The following is a 19,656-nucleotide window of genomic DNA, read 5'->3' as shown; positions in this document are numbered from 1 at the left end:
ACATGTGAATGCTTTTATTGACCTTCTAGCATTAGTACATGTATTAATGAGAGAAATATTGTGCGAGCCCCAGGTCAATCAGCATCCATGAACATGGAATGGAGAAGTATCTAGTTTTCACGTGGTGGTCAAATACAAATTTTAATAATAATTCTCTACATCTAATTTCAGAATCATTAATATAATCACTGATTTTCTTTCTTTTTGTCAGTTTTTATTCACAAAAACTTCATTTGAGAAATTTTGAAAAGGGAAAATTCAATGCATTTATTTTACAATAGGAATGATCAGTTTTTTTCGACATTCTAAGCAAAGTGCGCTCCTATTTGATAAGAAATAACAATTTACGGTCGGTTACTTATAAATGGATTACATGTAAAATCCCAAGTGTAATGATCTAGAGTAATATTCCAGTATATCTTTCGAATTCTAAGACAATGGGAAAACTCTACGTCATCATTAACCTTGTGGGATTATAGAGGATGAAAATTACAAACCAGGGAGGGCTACATTAATCATTCATATCTCTCTCTCTCTCTATCTCTCTCTCTCTTTCTCTCTCTCTCTCCCTCTCTCTCTCTCTCTGCAAAATTTATGTCAACATGCAAGAAAATTATGCCAACATGCAAGATAATTATGTCTACAAGCAAGATAATTAATCTTTTAATCATATCTATCTTGCATGTCGACATATTTAATAGATAAATAACTTGTAACGTACAAATCCAGTCTTTCTGGTGGCATATTTCTGCCCCCAACATGCAAGATAGATTACGTTAACCGACAAGAAAATTATGTCAACACACAAGATAATTATGTTGCATATTGCATCTATGATGTCAAATCTGGGCGTATTTTTGGTAAGTGATTTTACCCATATAAAAATCAGATTATCTTAAAAGATTAATTATTAATTATCTTGTGTGTTGACATAATTTTCTTGTCGGTTAACGTAATCTATCTTGCATGTTGGGGGCAGAAATATGCCACCAGAAAGACTTGATTTGTACGTTACAAGTTATTTATCTATTAAATATGTCGACATGCAAGATAGATATGTTGACATGTAAGATAGTTGTGTCAACACAACTTGCAACATTTCTATGTTGACGTAAAAAAATAATTCAAATCAGGTTATCTCACAAAATCTTAAATGTCGCCCACGTGTGACTTCCAGTATTCTAGATTGTAATTATTTATGTCGACATGCAAATTATCTATGTTGGCATATGTTTAAATGCAACTTATTTATGTCGACATACAACTTATTCATGATTACATGCGAAAAAAGTATCTTCATATGCAGCTGATTTATGTAAACATGAAACTAATATTCCTTATGCTGACATGCAACTTATTTATGTTAACATGCAACTTCGTTATGTTGACATGCGAGATGAATATGTTGACATGCAACTTGTTAAAATAAATAAGTTGCATGTCAACATAGCTAAGTTGCATGTCAACATATTTTTCCTCGCATTTCGACACTCATAAGTCGCATGTTATCATATTTATCTCGCATGTCAACATAAATACATCTAAATTGCATGTCAACATACATGTAAATAAATTGCATGTTATCATAAATAAATTGCATGTCAATATATTTACCTCGCATGTCGACATAAATAACATCTAGCATGTTGGAAGGCACATGTGGGCGGTAAAGGATTTTTCAAAATTTTAATCCGATTGCATTTCAACATATTATGTTGCATTTTGACATAATTATCTTGCATGTCAACATATTTATTTCGCACGGTGACATTTTTCATTGAAAAATAACTTGCAAGCAAGATTTTTAACGCCAGGTGCCTGTACTATATACATTTTACACGACATGCCGACTACGCTTGTTGCAGCAGAGACGAGTGGTGTAAAAGGGAAGATAACACTTGCATGAGTCGCAGTTTTTTCATGCATTAGTAACGATCTCTTTTTTTTCGTAATAATTTTGGTTTAAAATGTTATGGTTCAAATTTCTTCAAAAAGTCAAAGCAAACTTAGAGAGAAGATTCAAAATATTTTATTATGTTTATGGCTGCCCATTGTACCTTTTTCGGGTGAATAAATATCAAATAACAATCAAAGATATTAATGATATTAATCAAATTTTAGATAAGATTCTTTCTTTGTAACAAACTTTTTAAAAAATATCCAAGTTCTTTTTTGGGGGGTAAATTCGTTAAAGATTAATTTTCCTTCTTTCACAATAGTCTACCATTTGGCCATCTTCGGTAGCTTAGGTGCAATTTGGCATGCGACTGATTTTTTTTTTCAAAATCGCCAGTATCTTTTTAAGCCATTTTGTATCTTATTTTTTTTTTTTGAAATTTATTTCCATGTATTTATCATTATTAATTTATTTATAGGAGGGGAGACTGTTGACCAATAAATTATGATACATCAAGTTTAGGTAAACTCGTCACGCATTAACGAATTCTTAAAACTAAGCGACTTGGACAGTAATTAGCAGTTTTTATGATATTTATGTCATTGTACAGAGCATAGGAATAACTTATGGCAAATCTAGCCAAATCAAAGACACCCTTTTTTTTTGGACACAACTGAAAAGTATCCCTTTTCATAATTCTTTGGTCTATACACGCACATTATTTATCAATATACTGTATTACCGATTCACGTGCTGATTACAATGGAGAAAACAATGAATAAAAAAATAAAGACTTTTTTTTAAAGATATTTTCAACAAGCTTCAATCTTATCTTGATATATATAACTGCATGTTTATGCTGTCAGGTAACCAAGTTAGAATTATCGAACTTTGAATTTAACGTCATGATTCCCAAAAGTGTTTTTCTTGGGATGTATCACAAACAGTAAAGTTAACATACATTTCACGACAGAAGTTTTTTTTCCCCGAAGATTACACAAAAATACATGATATATAAATGAGTCATCGTCATCCGACAAACAATACCTCCCCTCGTACCCACTCTCTGGAATAATAGAATATTCTTATAATATTTACTCATGCAATCTGCCTTAGCTATTTTGGTGGAAAATTGCTTTTTCAAAATAATTAGAATGCATTCCCGGAAATTCTCGATTCCAACAAAAGCGAGCGACTGTTAACGACACGGGAGGTAACTCGTCACACGGAATATGAAAACAACTCAGAGTACTCAGTCACCCAGTCTAGTTTATACTGCAGCATTGGCGGATCCAGAAGGGGGGGGGGGGGTTCCGGGGGTCGGACCCCCCCCCCCCCCCCCCCTTTCTCTGGGACATATAAAAAAATTGAAAACTTGTAATGCCTATTTAAAGGCAATTGTCCCAATTTATAATATAAATACTGTAATTATTTCAAATAAATGCTTTTAAAATTGCTAATTTAAAGAATTTTTTACAACGCACCGTAATTTACATTGTACATGTATTTCTTATATGAAAAACCCTAAAAATTAACTAAGCAATGTCGCTAAAAACACAGATTTATAGTAACATCTACAATGTATTGTCTGCTCTATTTCTTTAAAAAATCGATCATAGTTCATTTTATGCAAGTTATGCTATTTTTCTTGAATGCTAGCTATACCGTACCTTCATACCCACATGAAACACAAAAGAAAGCCCTTTTTTGTTTTGTTTCCAAGAATCGGAAATTATGTTACAAAATACCGTGTAGGTTTTTTTTATATAAACCATTATGAAAATGCACAACTTTTCAAAACTTTCCTGAATAAGATCGCATCTGTACTAGTGCCGAGTGATGTGGCGCACCCATTATACAGAGGTCACTTAAATTCAAGTTCCCTGGGACGACTATTGCTTGTACAATTGTATTTCACATGTTCTATCTATTCAGCAGATAAAATATCCCCATTTTTGTCATATCCTATAATTTAGACCTTTATTTAAGAAGGCAACCGATAGAAATCAAAGTCAATAAATAGTTCAGAATTAAAACATCAAAGACATAAAAAGATTTTTACCAAAAATTCATTTTTATAATAGCTTGTCGTAATAAGTCTGAATTATTTTTGGTTTCTTAATGTTTCTTTCTATTAAGCATAGCATAGACGCACGTTCTCTTTGCTGGAGACTTGGGTTTTTTCAAGGCTGGAAATTATGCAAATCTTCCTTACTTAAACCAAAACGCTCAATAATGCAGTGCACTCTGATATTAAAATAGATGTGAAATAGATATTGATGAGATAAATGTTCATTAAATTTACGCACGGAAAACGTTCAAAAGGCCTTGTTTATTGACAAATAATGTATTTTGCACGTAATGATTTTCATCAATTGGAACCCCCCCCCCCCCTTTTTCAAAATTGCTGGATCCGCCTCTGCTGCAGGACACATCAATGAATTGCTTGGCAAATGTAGATAAACAAATCATTATGTCATTATAAGTTTTATAAACCTTTATCTAATCAAGCACACATGTAATTTTATTTTCTGTGCAGAATTTATTGCAAGCTAATACTATAGTAGGTCATATGTACACTGGAAATAAATTTAAATTGAAAATTAATTTTAAATCAAGGAATTATTTCGAAAATTGTAACCTGTCTGCAGGGAGGTGGAGTTGTTCTATAACTTTATCTATAAAATCACATTATAATTAAGAGATCATTCTTTAAATCTTTAAATTATCACATATGTCATCATATAACTCACAACGTACACTATACACAAAACAATGGCCTTTGAGGTAAGAACCAATTGCGAATTTTGTTCAATTTAGTGTTAATTATTTGTATCTTATCTAGAGATTGTTGACATCATGTCACACAATTTTTCTAACTTTGTTTCCATGGCGTCCAGTCGATGGTCAATGATCTGCAAACGCTCTCGATTCTGCTTGTCGTCTGCGAACTTCCGGTCAAGCTCATTCATGATTTTATCAACAGTATGGGCAACATCAACAATGCCAACAGCATCATCACCTATTACCTTCTTGTCTTCTCTAGCACATCTTATTTCGTTTAAAGAAGTTTTCAATTTATCTTCAATTTATCTTCAATTTCCTTATTTCACCTTTGAACTCGTCTCCATAACGTCTCAGAATATGAAGTCTCAGTACCGCTTTCACTGCATTTGCGGCTGCTGTTTTCTTCCGATTTTCAATCTGCAGACGTGACACAAAATTAAACACATATTTCTCAGATCTGGTCTGCTGAAGATACCTTGCTATGATGGCTACCAGTAAAGCGGTAGTTATAACACCCATGCAACCAGTTACTATGGAGATGTACCTTCCACAATAACTCTGTGGTGTTCTGTCACCGTAACCCACAGTCAAAAAAGTAATGGCGACCAACCACATGGATTCCAAGTACGAATTTTTGTGATAGTTCCCTCGTTCGTAGTACAGCTCACATGCTCTCATCGCCCAAGTATTGACGACAAACGTCGAAACCATGACCATAAGTAAAAGCTGCCCTGGACGATTTCTCATGGCGGCCCGGAAGACAAACAGCGTGTTGATCTTGACTTTACTGAGGGCTCCTATACTGTATATAGAGGTATCCGTCAGTAGAACGCTGTGTACCACTGCGAACTTGGCCACCAAATAGAGGCGGGCCACCATTACAATGGACAGCACAGCGTCCAGACTGACCGTCCGACGGACCCCGTCAGGTGACGCGTAGGGTAACTGTATGTTTCCCGGAATGGGATGTATGCTGCAAATAAGTAACTCTAGAACCAACCCAAACCAATGCCAATAGGATGTCGCCATGTACCATTCCTTCAAACCTGCGTCGACCATCTTTATTTTGGCTCCCGTGTAATAGTTTAGACATATACAAAACAGTAAGATTACCGTGGTGACTGATATTATCGTTTTCAATACGATGGATGCTATGCTAACTTTTTCCATGCCATAACTGATAAATAGCTCTGTCTCTACCACCATTAAGACTATGCCGATCATGGCCAGGGTAAACTCAGTATCCACGATGCGCCGCCGCCTGTGAAGTAGTTCCCTCCTATATTCAATTTTCTGCCCAAGAGAGAGTTTAGCTTCAGTTTTAGGCCATGAAGTTCTACTCACATTGGGCGTCTCTTTTGTCTCAGTATTTCCCATGTACTTCATTTTGAGGCCGTCGTTGATACAGAGCGGAAGATTAGGGTTGTCACAGTCGTACCCGCTCATCGCACTCCTCCTGTAACCAAATTGATTATCAGACCAAATAAACGAAAAAATATTGCATAAAGAAAATGAGGAAGAAATCACGAACGCCTCCTCACCTTACTTAGTGTGTTTTCATTATACCTAGGTGTGTTTTTTAGACGTTAAGCAGTTAAAAGCTATACAGACCCTCTTGAGTTGTCTATATGATGCCGAATCAATAGATATACAAGGGTGATTCGAACATCGACCCTGACCAGTCTGTTGCCAGTTAAATACACTGTATTGTTAGGACTCTGTTTACTCAGATCTCTTTTAACAGAATCGATTTCATCTCACAAATGCGACGTGACAGTTTTATTGACAGATAAATGCAAGATTTTGTCAGAATCTTTATTTTTTTCGCAAGTAGACAATACGGATGACCTCACTTAAAATTTAACAGATGTTATTTATAAAACAGTCAGCTGATTTCGCATCAGTTTAAAACTAAAGCTGTGTTCAGTTTAATCTTGGTGCGAGAGATGTATATAGTTTGTATTTGAAAACGTTTTTGAAAAAAAAATACAGAAAAATGCATGAGACACAAAAAATGCATCACTCATCAGCACCTGCTGTGTCGCTTGTGGCGCTCTTTGTAACTCAACTATAGAATATGACATGCAAGTACTGAACTGCAGTTCGTGTCATCCAGTACAAACTAGTGTAATATTGAGCAATCTTTCGATATTTGATTTATTGCTTATGTATCAATTATTCAAACAAACGAAAACTTCAATTGCAGTTTACATAATTTCAATATCAAAATCAAATAGTATATATAGAACTATGACCAAAAATATACAATTTCTTAATCGGTTTTTTTTTTTGCGTTTCGAGTGTCACTGACTCTTTCAATAGGGTAATCTTACATAAAGAAAGGTTTGTTGATTCAATGAAAGTAAATGTTCGTAAAAAACATGGACGACCATACAGTACATACCAACATGGTGAAGGCGTGGTCTCCGCGGCGTGGGTCCCTGTACAAACACCGAGGTATTGTAGTGTGTCGGGCTGATGTCGAACTGGCAACAGATGGCCCAGTGTAGACGTTGTACACACCAATACAATGAAATTGTACGCCTGTGCAATGAAATTAAAAACGAATAATCAATACGGTGACATAGAAGATGTACGTATTCACACTTGTGATCAATTATATCAAAATTGAAAATTGTACTCTTTCGTATATTCAATTGCTAATGGCTAATGTACTGCTCTCTGATCTCCCTTTACCGTCAGTTTATGTAATTTATTTTCTGATATTTGACACCATTGTCCTCATCGTATTTAAAACGGACACAATCTAGGCATGCCTGAAAAATTGAAAAAAAAAATGTCCACATGCATGCATGTATGGAAATTCTATTGTGTACTGTCTTATGAGAGTAAAGGCTTGTTCACATAGAATATCTAATTTATTATCCAAAATCAACACAATAGTAAGACGATAATTTTAAACGGACTGCATTCTTATCAATTTTCATTAACATTTGACTTGTATGATACGCTATTGCGGTTTTACAAGTCTTATTTTAATAAGATTGCGCTTTTATAAAAGCAATTGTTAGCATGATTCAAGATATGATTGTCATCATTTCACCTGTATTTTGCCAAATAAAGCTATAATAACCCCAACATGCACACACACACGTTTATCAATATATCTCAACACGATAAAAAATCAATGCTAGCTAATCGAAGCCAGTTCTGATCTCGTTGAAACATAGTCAATTTAAGACTACTATAAAATACATATTTTGTAGGCATTGAAGACGAATATGTAGTACCTTCCTCTTCCTTCTCATGCAGGTGATTGATATTAATGGATAACTTTACACAACTCTGAAACAATATTTAATATAATGCGTAATAAACGTTTACAGCATATATCAAATTGCATGTATTGCACTTCAGATGAATCTGAATGAATATTTGACACTATAAACAACTCAGTATCACTCAAGCTGATTTAAGTCGAGTAGTTTTAGCTCACCTGAGCTCAAAGCTCAAGTGAGTTTTTCTGATCACTTTTTGTCAGACGTCTATCTGTTGTCTGACTTATATGCAAGCATTTTGACATATTGTTGATTCTTTAGAATGGTTTAGACTTTGACCCCTGGAAATTCTTGTGCCTCAAAGGGGTTCCAAATTTGATATAGGTTTATAATCCGTGTATAAACAGTTGTTTAAGATCTTCTCGAGAACCGCAATGCTCAATATGTTATATGACTGTAAACTAATCCTGTTACAAAGGGACCCAGTGATAAACAGTAGAATATGCAGTGAATTTAATTTTATACAGGATCTATTATATGACACTATTCAGATATTTTGTATATGACTCCATAAAGCTAATTTTATGATGTCTATTGTTGCTCAGATGAGCGATGTGGCCCATGGGCCTTTTGTTACGTTGAATATTTCATCATAAAACTAATATATCAGAGACAAAAATAACATTAAGGTATTTATGTCTCTATTTATATTGACTATTATTTCAGTTTAGCCAATTTTTTAACTACTTCATTTTTATATTAAAAAAGATAGTTGAAAAAATGATACTGACGATTTTTACAATTTTAAAAATGAATTGCGTTAGAACGCGTGTATTTCTTGATTAAAATGTAAATTATTTAAATTGAAAGTCGTTGCAGTGGTGTCATTCAATATTCAACAACATAACAGCTATGATAAAATCGGTATGTAATTTTTAAGGATAAAATTCATCAAAATCATTTATGTGTTAGATCTTAAATCTATTGTTCTTTAAATAACAAGGATATTTCGTTATATATGGAGATTACAACATCATCAACATATTATTGATGTTTCGGCATGTTACGTACATGACACGGACTTGTAAGTAAAAAGTAATGCAAATGTACGCAGGTGATGATAAAATTTATACAGGTTGGTTTTTGTGATGTCAATATTTATATATATTTTCTCAAGGACTGTAAAATATGTTACTATTTACATGTTATACGTGATGACTCACGTGCAATAAGTACCGATCAATCAACAGTATCTAGATGTATTTCAAACCCACAGCTTGTTTCCTTTTGTACTACCATCCACCTGACAGGTGTTGAATTACTGCGCGAGTTACTCAACAGTTTCAACCATTAAAAAAATGTCAGACCCACAGAGGACTCCCTTGAACGCAGGAAACTTCCGGAAAAAATATACAGAGTCTGTAAAAACGGAAAAAGATAATGTACTCGAGAAAGGGACTCTGTCTTTGGCTCAGAAACTGGAGTTAAGACTTGCCTTGATGACGTGTAGACGCCGGGTAGTAGACATGGAATTTGCCCTGGCGATGATTGGGATCATCCTGATGGTTTTTGAGGCGGAGTTGTATATTAACCAGAAAATCTCCAAAGTCGGCTTTTATTCTCTCATGCTGAAGTGTTTAATCTCGTTGTCTACGGTGTTTCTCCTGATTTTTATTTGTGCAGAATATTATGTTTCTGCAAAAATCAGAGCGCTGGATTCAAACATCCAAAGCGTTCTGTCGGTGATGACATTTCGTCAGTGGATGTATTTAGTTTTAGAATTAGTCGTCTGCTCCATCCACCCGTTTCCTGGAAATATCAAGTTTGAATACTCTTCAACGCAAGGTGTTATCCATTCCGTGAGCATTGATGCGATCCTGTCCATAGTGATGCTGGGCCGCTTATATCTCGTTTGTCATTTTGCTGTTGTTCATAGCAACATGGTGACAGACACCTTCATTTACAGCATTGGAATGATAAGCAAAACAAAAATAAACACCACTTTTGTGATCAAAGCTCTGATCAGCAAGAGGCCAGGGTTCCTCCTCATAGTTGTTATGGTAACCACGGTCATTGTGAATACTTGGGCCTACAGAGCGTGCGAGTTGTATTTTGACCGGAACAAGTACAAGAAGAACTCCATCTTTGAATCCCTGTGGATCATTACGATGGTGTTTTTGTCTTCGGACCACGGTGATGTTTTGCCGGAGAGCTACTGTGGTAGGTTTGTTGCTGTCGTGACCGCTGTCATGGGATTAATCACTTCTTCTCTTTTAATTGCAATAATAGCACAGCAAATCGAACACACCCGAAGCGAGAAACACGTGTTTGCCTTTGCGTCACGTGTTCAAACTTCTTGCAAAAAGAAATCCGCCGCTGCGGACGCAATAAAATCGTTCTTTAAGTTAACTGTTTTGATAAAGTCTGGCAAAGCAGGTTATCGTGAAATTTCCAGACTTAAGGATAAGGTGAAACAGAGCCTGAAGATGATGAGGACGACGAGGGAGGAGATGATGGACATCTATGACGACACAGTGGGCGTGGTCGATGTGGCGGAGGTCACGTGGCGTGTTGAACAGAGAGTCGGTGTTCTCGAAAGTAGATTCAATTCATTGGAGGAGAAAATAGATTTAATATTGTCAAAAGTTGAAAGATAGCACAACGACTCTTTTTTATGGATTTTATTCATGTATTTTGTTTTTAAATAAACCGATGAGAGAATTATATGGAAAGTGCCTTTAACCTCTTGCACCAGGAATACGTATATGCAAATGATTGATCGATTTCGTGAAACGATTGTTACACATGACTGTATGCCATTATCATAATACTGTGTAACTTTTATGTAAACACCATCATATACACTCTACATCATTTAGCGTTATTTCCTGCATTTATCATAACGCTCATTATAAAACGTTATTACATGTATGTTCGGAGAAACTTTTTTATATGATTATTTATGGGCATTTAGCTACATGTGTCCGATATTGTTCAATACAAATGAATAGTTTAGTAGCAAAGGGGACACAATCTAATCAAAGTTAGATGTGTTATTCCCGCTATACTACTACGATGATTTAGTGAGGGTACATCAAATTTAAATTGTAGGACAACAAATACATGTAGTCTTTAAAAATTGTTATTTACAAGTTCCCTTATCCAAACTTCCAATTGATCCTGATAAAACAAAGTTGTACAACAATTTTTCAGTTGATAAAGCACTGAATACTGTGGAAGTATTTATGATATTTTGCGGAAATTGGGGTTAGCGTATTTCTGAACGCAACTATTCTTATTTGATTTAACGGAAGCGGCTTCCGCCAAAAACGCTAAAAACTTTACACAGCCAAATGTAATACGATTACAGTCTATTAAGCTTCTTTATCCAACATATACATGTATATTAATATTACTATTTGAAATAGGGATACAATTTTTAAAACGAATTAATATGCAGACAATAATATATTTTAGCATGCACTGTTCATGTATCTCAGTGTGCTTCGCAGGGTTCAACTTTATCTTTGTACAACTTGATAATTTGTCGCATTGAGAGGTTTTTAATTATAGAATCACTGATTTCTATATTAACTGGATTTATAATTTATAACTGTTTGAACATAACACGTTGGTTTGGGTACGTTAGATAACGTGTAAAAAAAAAATCTTGTCATTGTAAAATTAATTGCTTTTTTTTACTTATACCTTGATATATTAAGGTAAATTAACATCAATCTAATTAAAAGTTGTTTTTATAAGGAAATCCCAACTAAAGTTTTTTTATTTGTAAAGTTGCGTATTGCACTTATTATTTTTTTGTTTTTTGTTTCTGTGCTCAAACTCTTAAATGCTTCACATTTTTAAATGATAACTGTGCAATTAAATGCCGGCTATGAATCATACAATTTTTTTCTTAAAAAATGTTGTTCCGAAACTACATGTAACATGTTTGCCATTACAGGTATTCTGTGTTTCTTTAATAACAATGAAATTTCTATCCATAATAATATCTAAAGTGCAATACAGATTTTTAACTTTTCAGCAAACGTTCAGAAATAAAAAAAAAAAAAAGCAAAAAAAAAAAAAGCACTCGCTTTATCACATTAAATGCTTGTTTTTTTAAAATCCATTTTTAACCCCACTTTCCAACAATCAGATGAATTGATATTTGTATTGTTATAATACCATTCTAGGAAGAGAGAATATCCTTTTTTCATTTAAACATTTTTGAATTGATTGAATACCTGCATTCCACAACGTTCTTGCGAAATTATGATTTTTGGACGAATCCTTTTTATTCTAACTAGTATATTTTTTCTTGATAATAATGATGAAAAATCTCGTTTTGGCCATTAAATGTTCAATATGATTAAATGTATATTACAGCAAAAATATCAACTAGAAACTGCGATCAAAAGTACACTTTAACTATTTTCAGATTTGATTTAGATATGTATTGGAGCAATCTGATTAAAATCAGCCGATCTGGTACGCTACCGCTCTCGAAGCGGTAACGTATCAGAACGGCTGATTTTAATCAGATTGTTATTGGAGATAAGGTTTCTTCAATATATCTAAAAGAGAAAATGCGATAGATCCTGAACAACTTTAGAATATATTGTTTTACATGTACTTTTCAAATTCAATATGAAAATTACCCGGTGGTGTTAATGAACAACATGTATACGCAAAATAGTAAACAGGTACCCGGTAAATGAAACTGAGCTGGAAGCGAGCACTTTCCAGTTTCGAAATGTTTGGCTATCCGAAGTTCTGCGAAGAATACAGATAGGTTTTCCTGGCCTAAACTCGAAACTCAAATATTAATCACTTTGCTGTCAAACCTTTACAGTTCCAAACAATTAGATTGAAAGACTCGTGCCGTTTAGCATACCATTCCGGAGATGTTTGACCGTAAGTCTCAATTCTATTAGTTTAAAATCGGATTGGCTAAACCCAGATTGTTTGCAAATTATTTACAGTGAAAATATCGGCTTCTCGAGTTGATTTGTAAATAGAACATTTAACAAGGTCTGCAAACACTTGTGAACAATTCATAGCACCATTCAAATCTGCGGAAATTATTTGAAGTTAAATGTTGTTTTTGCTGCTCAACATTTTTACTTAATGACAAACAGGTACATAATAACAATTAAAGAACAGGAATTTTTATGCGAAAAAGGGTGATTGAATTCTCAATGATATCCGCATGCAGGAACCAACAGGAATAATCAATTATATGAAGAAGAAAACTCATGGTTCACGAAGAAATAAAGTGTTCTTCCTTTGAAAATAAAAAAATAAATATATATATTAAAATTTTCCATGTTAACCTACAAATAGCCTACAGGTATATGTGTATTTGTAAATCATTTTTGCTAAATATTTATGTAATTCAAATGAATTTATAAATATTTTTGCATGTGAAGCGTGTTCTTTACAGCAATACAGTGCATTGCAAAGAAGAAAGCAGTTTTTAGCTTTGCAAAATATGTAATTTTTTTTTCAATGCCATCATTTACAACTTATAATTTGAATTAATAACCCAGAAATAGTTTTTCGTTAGAGTCACAATTGCTGACATTTTGTTTAATTATCTAATTCTATTTCAAAAATAATAAAATTGACAAACTTCTCTTTCTAACGGAGGTAGAAATAATGATAAAAATGGCTCCGAACATCTTGCTTCCTAAATCAAATTGGTTATATAAAAAACTTATATTGAATATACGGTGTTACTGAAAACAAATAAAACAGTCCTAAGATTATTTATCATTTGTAAAAATCTGTGCGTTGTGATAAATGGGTTCGATGTGTCATATTGTTATATGAATTACCGGAACGCCGTGCTTGGGACATAATAACTATTTCCTTCCTAGCAAACCTATACATTGCACAGCAGCTGCCGCTGTCTTCATCTTGTAATTAACTTGCAGCAATAGCCCTTATTAATGGTTCTTGTAAGTGTTGGCACGTGGAGAAGGAAGCGGTTTTTTGTCAGGTACAACTCGAAAGTCATCAAGTGGTCCCTGAAGAATGGGCTCAGTGTTCCCTGCGGTCCTGACGAAATCTACTCACATCGTTAGAAAACCTCGCATTCAGAACCTGTCGGTCTGGTGCTTGAAAATAAAACATCAAAGTGCTAAAACACATGTTTTCAGCTAAGCTTGTATCACTGCGGAATTCTCAAGTGAAAACATCAATTATCATCCGGGACAAGTGTATCCGTCAGTCAAAGGAAATCGCTTTTTGCAACAATTTGGTTTTGACACTCTTTTAAAAATCCCATCTTTCTTCTTTTTCTAAATTCATTTCCTTCTTTTTTTTCTCGAACAGTTGAAAAAATATGGTTATAACTGTATCATGCTATTCAAAGAAATCAAGTTGTTGCCTCTGATTTCTTTACTTTGTGTTTGTTTCTTGTACACTGTAAGTAATTTCTTAAACTACATATACTGCATATACTAGATTATATATATTTGTTGAAATCCACGTTTTCAAAATGGTCATTATCATTATTTGTTTCGTGAAATACTAGCAGGTAATATTTCAGAAACTTCTTTTGCTCACTATGAGCAAATAGTTCAAAGAAAAAAAATCCCACTTTCTTTGAGCAGTATGAAGAATTATGATATACATGCATTTCTAGATATCTGAAATTTGGATATACTTCATAGACCTTCAAAACAACTACACGGAGTCAATAAACGGTACCAACATTCTACAACTTAAGTACATATTGTGTGTAATACAGAAGGGAAAGTGCCGCTAAATATTATGAAAACTGAACTTTTCGAAAGATTAGATATACATTTAGACTTGGCACGATGGTTCAGGTAAAAGGTGTTTGCCTAATTCCGACCTACACCCATCAGCTGATAACAAGTGGAGGCCGTGGCAAGTATATCATCATGAAAATAAGTCATTTAGCCGAACCAGAAACCTATTAGCTGGGAAGGCGATTTTAGATGGAAGTAAAAACAATCCGGAATTGTTCTAGACCTGTTTCTAAGAGGGATCATCGCTAGCTGATTGACATCAACATTTGTTATGAAATGTGTAACTAAACACAGTGCATATCGCCCCGTTCTCCTTCCCCCATCAGCGCCTGTTCAGCTGTCCATTTGCTAATTCCCCCATCAATCCACGCTCTACCCCAAGTGGAATCACGTGGCGCTCAATAAAACTCGTAAAAGAAATGAAAGAGAAACAAGAGAATGAACGATATTAGTCTACAAGTGCTTATGTACATGCATGAGTATCAACAAAGCATCAAGGTGTTGTGCGATTTTTCTTTCATGTCAGTTATCTAGCGTTAATCGAAAGACTGTGATAATTGTGCTCATTTTTAGAAAATATTTTCTGGTACAAGTTTTACTAAACTCATCTAAATAATTTTACAGTTTTAGAATAAATGCTTGAAATACACAGTCATAAACTTTTATATCTAATTCTTTTGTGTTTTAAAACTTATTATATCCAGAATTACCTGCATTGGTTCTAATAAACAATTCGCTCAGGTGTCTTAGAACACTGTAAAAACGATTTTGTTTTTATTTATTTATTCATTGCTTATGCGTAATGTCTTAGATTGATAATTGAAAATTCTACAAATCAACGAGCAAAGTTATATGCTGTGAAAACCTAAAGGATACTATAAAAGAACATATATATTAATTGCTACATGTATAAATTTCTTTGAAATGAGTTCGTCACTTGTTAATAATACATGCATCATTAAAAATCTTTTTTTCCCGTACATATTCATTGGATGTTCATAAAATTTTGTTTTATAATAAGTTTTATACCCCCCCCCCCTTAAAAAAAGAAGTTAAATTCTGAGTCAATTATTTGAAATGATATTTCGTGGAGAAAACATTTCAGAACAATGAAATATCTGTGGTTGAAGATATGAATGAGTGAAAAAACACGAAAAGGAGAATTCATGAGGGGTAAAATTGTAACGACTACAAACATTCCAACATCTCGTATGCCAATCAAAAATGCACGTCTCGCGCGTGCGGCTGTTAGAAATAATTAAACAGCGCATATGGCTAATTTGTAAATAAGCGGAGACTGCATTCCCGGTGTTTTGTAAACAAGTGTAGCGGTATCAGCATTAGGCTCGCGGCGGGGGGAGGTAGATTCGCGGCGGGGTGGCCATAACGAAGGTGACGCCTTGTTATTTGCTTAGCGAGATACTGTTGATTTCCACAACAACACTCATCATATGATATGATAATCCGGACTAACAGCACCCGGCTACATTCTCACTTTTATGCATGCATGTAAACATTTACATTTTTGCCTGGGTGCAAAGGGTTCCTCAAAGGTTCCGCGGATTTTTGTTCTCTTTGTCTTTAATGCTTGTAACGATAAGAAACCATCCGCCCTACTTTTGTTTAATTATTCCGAATTCCTGATAATATACTGTTAAACAAAGATCTAACACTTCCGTCATTTGTAATGAAAACAGATACCGGACAAGTTTGAGAAACATTTCGTTTCAAATTTGTTCAAAATCGCAAAAGAACGCAACTTTAATTCAATATTTTCTTTTCGAAAGTAAATCACATTTGTTAATTCCGAGGAAACCAAACGATTTCTATTTGAAGAGCTAATGATGCGCATGAACGGGAAAATATTTAAATGCGATGTAAGGTCTTTATTGACACTTAGCAAGTGCTCGAAATGGCCGGAACAATTGTAAACGCACTGACTACCTGGTAAGTAAATATAGGTAAGTGGCCGTGTGGTAATGTTGACAGGAGAGATTTACAGAAATGAATGTAATAGAGCAACAGGTTAAAGAGTTGAAGTCTGAGTCAGAATCTTTTAAGCTTTCTGCTGAAACATGCAAAATCGAAACCAGGTTTTTATTGGTATTTTTTTTTTCATTTATATAATTTTCACATGTGCATTTTTAATTAATTATTTTTATTCTACAGCTAACCAACCAGGCTACTTTGATAAAATAAATTTAAATGAAACGGATTATTAAGAGTTTTTTCCTTTTCCTTTTATTAATTCAATTCATCCAAGTACCTATCCGTGTATTGTACCATTATCTCGCAATAAAATCATGGTCACACTTAACTTTTACTGTAGTTTACGGAAAACAAAGTGTTATATATCTTTTTTAAACTGTTGACCATCCGTCACGGACCATCTTATAAAATTTATCAATTGCTTGTTATTAATGTTAATTAAACTAGTTTTTACACATCTTTGCGAAATATTTCATTTTGTATATTAGTTTATTTGTTGTTGTTTTTCCTTGTTCATTCTAATTCCTTGTTCTGATTTAACCCTTTTTACGTTTACTTGAGAGATGTAAACACCAACATCACAAAATCATTCTTAATTATTTTAAACTAAACTTACAATGCAAAATTACAAACTAGTATGATCGACTAATTTTTTTAACATATAACTGCGAGATCTAATGTTTTTTGTGGGTTTTTTAAAATGAAAATAGAAATTAAACCAAAAACCGAGACCAAGAAATTGCGATAAAAGCCAAGAATTCTCCCAATTCTTCGTATTTCTTTAAATGTCATGGAACAAGCATGAAATCGGCAAATATTTGTCGTCATTTTCCACCCTTGGCAGATGCTCTATGGGGATTGGTAAGATGGCACTCAGAATTTCTCGGTACTTTACACCATTGAGAAGCGCAGTGGGAGGGTTAAACCGCTAGCCGGATATACATGCATGCATGATTAATCTCTGTCTTCTTCGCTCAGTGATTGGTTCTGGCCATGTGACGTCACACTGTTTTCTGAAGATCTCGCATAAAGCAGGAATAATTTGTATGCACATCAAATTTTTGCGTGAACCTTTGAGTTGATATGGTGAAGAAATTTTGAAGCATAAAGGTAAGATTCCTTCCTTTTTACCATAATTATTTTTAGAAATATTCAAAACTTTTCCAAACTTTTCTCAAATTACTAAGCTTCTAATATGTTCCCATGTTCATTCGAATTTACAAATTTCAAGATCAGAATGTTTTAAATAATTCTCCTGACATTTTTTTACTAATGCAAAAGGTTTTTAAAAATTCAACAACAAAAAAAGAACACAAAATAAATATAAAAAAAAAAAAAACTATAAAAACCTATAATTTTCACACATTCCCAGTCATTCTAAGTAAATAATAACGTTATTAAGATGCAAAATGGCAAGACTATTTCTTTGAAACTGTAGAAGAGTGAAGAAAATAAAATCTTCGAACACTTCTTTAAAGTGAAAAAGTAGAAAGGTAACAATAAACATAGTAGCCCTTTTTAAAAAATTACAAGATTAGTTTTAAACCTTTAATCTGATATTTTTAAATTTGTTTATTTGTCAGCAATTCAATCTTGGGAAACATTTTAATAATAATAATATTATATCATAATCTTTTTATTTTTTTTCAAAAGTTTACAGTAACACCATGAACAAAAAGCCAACGAATTCAAGTAATTTTACTGCAATTAAGACATCGCCTCGCCCCCAAATGGAACCAGTAAAGAACGAGAGCAGACTGCGAGATCCGATCAGAGAAATTTTGGACAGTCTCTGCAACAAACCATCGGACCCGGATAAAAACGTTGAAGACAATACAGCGCGAGTTACTTCAAGTGTCAATTTGGATATCAGTGCTTTTACCCCTGTAACAAAACTTAACGGCCCTCTCCACCGTGTAACAGACACAAAGCCCTGCCTCCCGCCGTCTCTCACTACACGGGATTTTGCGGACTGGTATTCACAACGTCTTTGTCATCCAGCACATCGCCAAAGCCTTCATAATTTTCCGTATTTCTTGAACTCCCTTCAGCATCAGACTCCGTATGTCGGTTATTTCAGTGATGTGTCTTCCTGGTTATGCAATAGATCGGACATGAGTGCCATCGGTCTCTATAACCTCAGCAAGTACCCGGCAGTTCCAATACCACCTACCCCTCGCTACCAGTGCGACCACTGCAAAAAGAGTTACTCCACTTTCGGTGGGTTGTCCAAACACAAACAGTTTCATTGTACCACACAGATCAAGAAAGACTTCAGCTGTAAATTTTGTGGCAAATCGTATGGTTCTCTTGGGGCTTTGAAAATGCACATCAGAACTCATACACTTCCGTGCAAATGCAAATTGTGTGGCAAAGCGTTCTCAAGACCATGGCTGTTACAGGGACACATGCGCACGCATACGGGTGAGAAACCTTTTTCCTGTGCTCACTGCGGTCGTGCGTTTGCTGACAGGTCGAACCTCCGTGCTCATCTTCAGACTCACTCAGAAGTTAAAAAATACGGGTGTAAATCTTGCAAGAAATCTTTCTCACGGATGTCGCTATTAGTGAAACATCGAGAGGGACGGGTATGCGAACTTTCAGTGCAGTGACACGCACAGTCAGCATGCCTCAGCATGGTCAGCTGGTGGAATTGGACCAATTATGACTATTATGTGTGATCGCAAGAATATACCATACTTTTAAAATTATTTAGTACTTTATGTGCGTTTGACTTCTTGATTTTTAAGTGCAAACAATTTGGTAGACTAAGTACATTGTACATGTACCTGTATTAGATTTGATATATATAAAATAAACGTATACTTGTAAAAATTTACATGGATTTTTTTTTTATCATTTCCAAGTCGACTCGAGAATACAATGATTTATACATGATATTTGGTACAGTGTTATTATATTTGGCACGTTCCTGAAATTTTTATTTATTGGCAAGTAATGT

At 34.3% G+C, this 19,656-nt stretch overlaps 3 protein-coding genes across 3 annotated transcripts; 2 read left to right on the top strand and 1 right to left on the bottom strand.

Annotated features, from left to right (window-relative positions):
* Window positions 1–4,981: 4,981 nt before the first annotated feature.
* Window positions 4,982–7,329, bottom strand: LOC105328596 (small conductance calcium-activated potassium channel protein 2). The gene is made up of 2 exons (XM_066077702.1): window positions 7,089–7,329; window positions 4,982–6,140 (listed from the first exon to the last, which is right to left on the bottom strand). Exon 2 carries the CDS (start codon window positions 6,128–6,130, stop codon window positions 4,982–4,984), a length of 1,149 nt encoding a protein of 382 aa, XP_065933774.1. The 5' UTR covers window positions 6,131–6,140; window positions 7,089–7,329.
* A 1,952-nt stretch (window positions 7,330–9,281) lies between these two features.
* LOC105328607 (small conductance calcium-activated potassium channel protein 2) lies at window positions 9,282–10,580 on the top strand. The gene has a single exon (XM_011429553.3). It carries the CDS (start codon window positions 9,282–9,284, stop codon window positions 10,578–10,580), a length of 1,299 nt encoding a protein of 432 aa, XP_011427855.3.
* Window positions 10,581–17,723: 7,143 nt separating this feature from the next.
* Window positions 17,724–19,500, top strand: LOC105328595 (zinc finger protein 121). The gene is made up of 2 exons (XM_066077734.1): window positions 17,724–17,804; window positions 18,348–19,500. Exon 2 carries the CDS (start codon window positions 18,362–18,364, stop codon window positions 19,304–19,306), a length of 945 nt encoding a protein of 314 aa, XP_065933806.1. The 5' UTR covers window positions 17,724–17,804; window positions 18,348–18,361; the 3' UTR covers window positions 19,307–19,500.
* The last annotated feature ends 156 nt before the right edge of the window (window positions 19,501–19,656 follow it).

Source organism: Magallana gigas, chromosome 3 (assembly GCF_963853765.1).
Source record: "Magallana gigas chromosome 3, xbMagGiga1.1, whole genome shotgun sequence".
NCBI classification, from domain to species: domain Eukaryota; kingdom Metazoa; phylum Mollusca; class Bivalvia; order Ostreida; family Ostreidae; genus Magallana; species Magallana gigas.
This window is presented reverse-complemented; position numbering and strand designations above follow the sequence as displayed.

Excerpts from the sequence above, each read along its gene's own strand:
- LOC105328595 (XM_066077734.1), top strand. The coding sequence starts at position 18,362 with ATGAACAAAAAGCCAACGAATTCAAGTAATTTTACTGCAATTAAGACA.
- LOC105328607 (XM_011429553.3), top strand. The coding sequence starts at position 9,282 with ATGTCAGACCCACAGAGGACTCCCTTGAACGCAGGAAACTTCCGGAAA.
- LOC105328596 (XM_066077702.1), bottom strand. The coding sequence starts at position 6,130 with ATGAGCGGGTACGACTGTGACAACCCTAATCTTCCGCTCTGTATCAAC.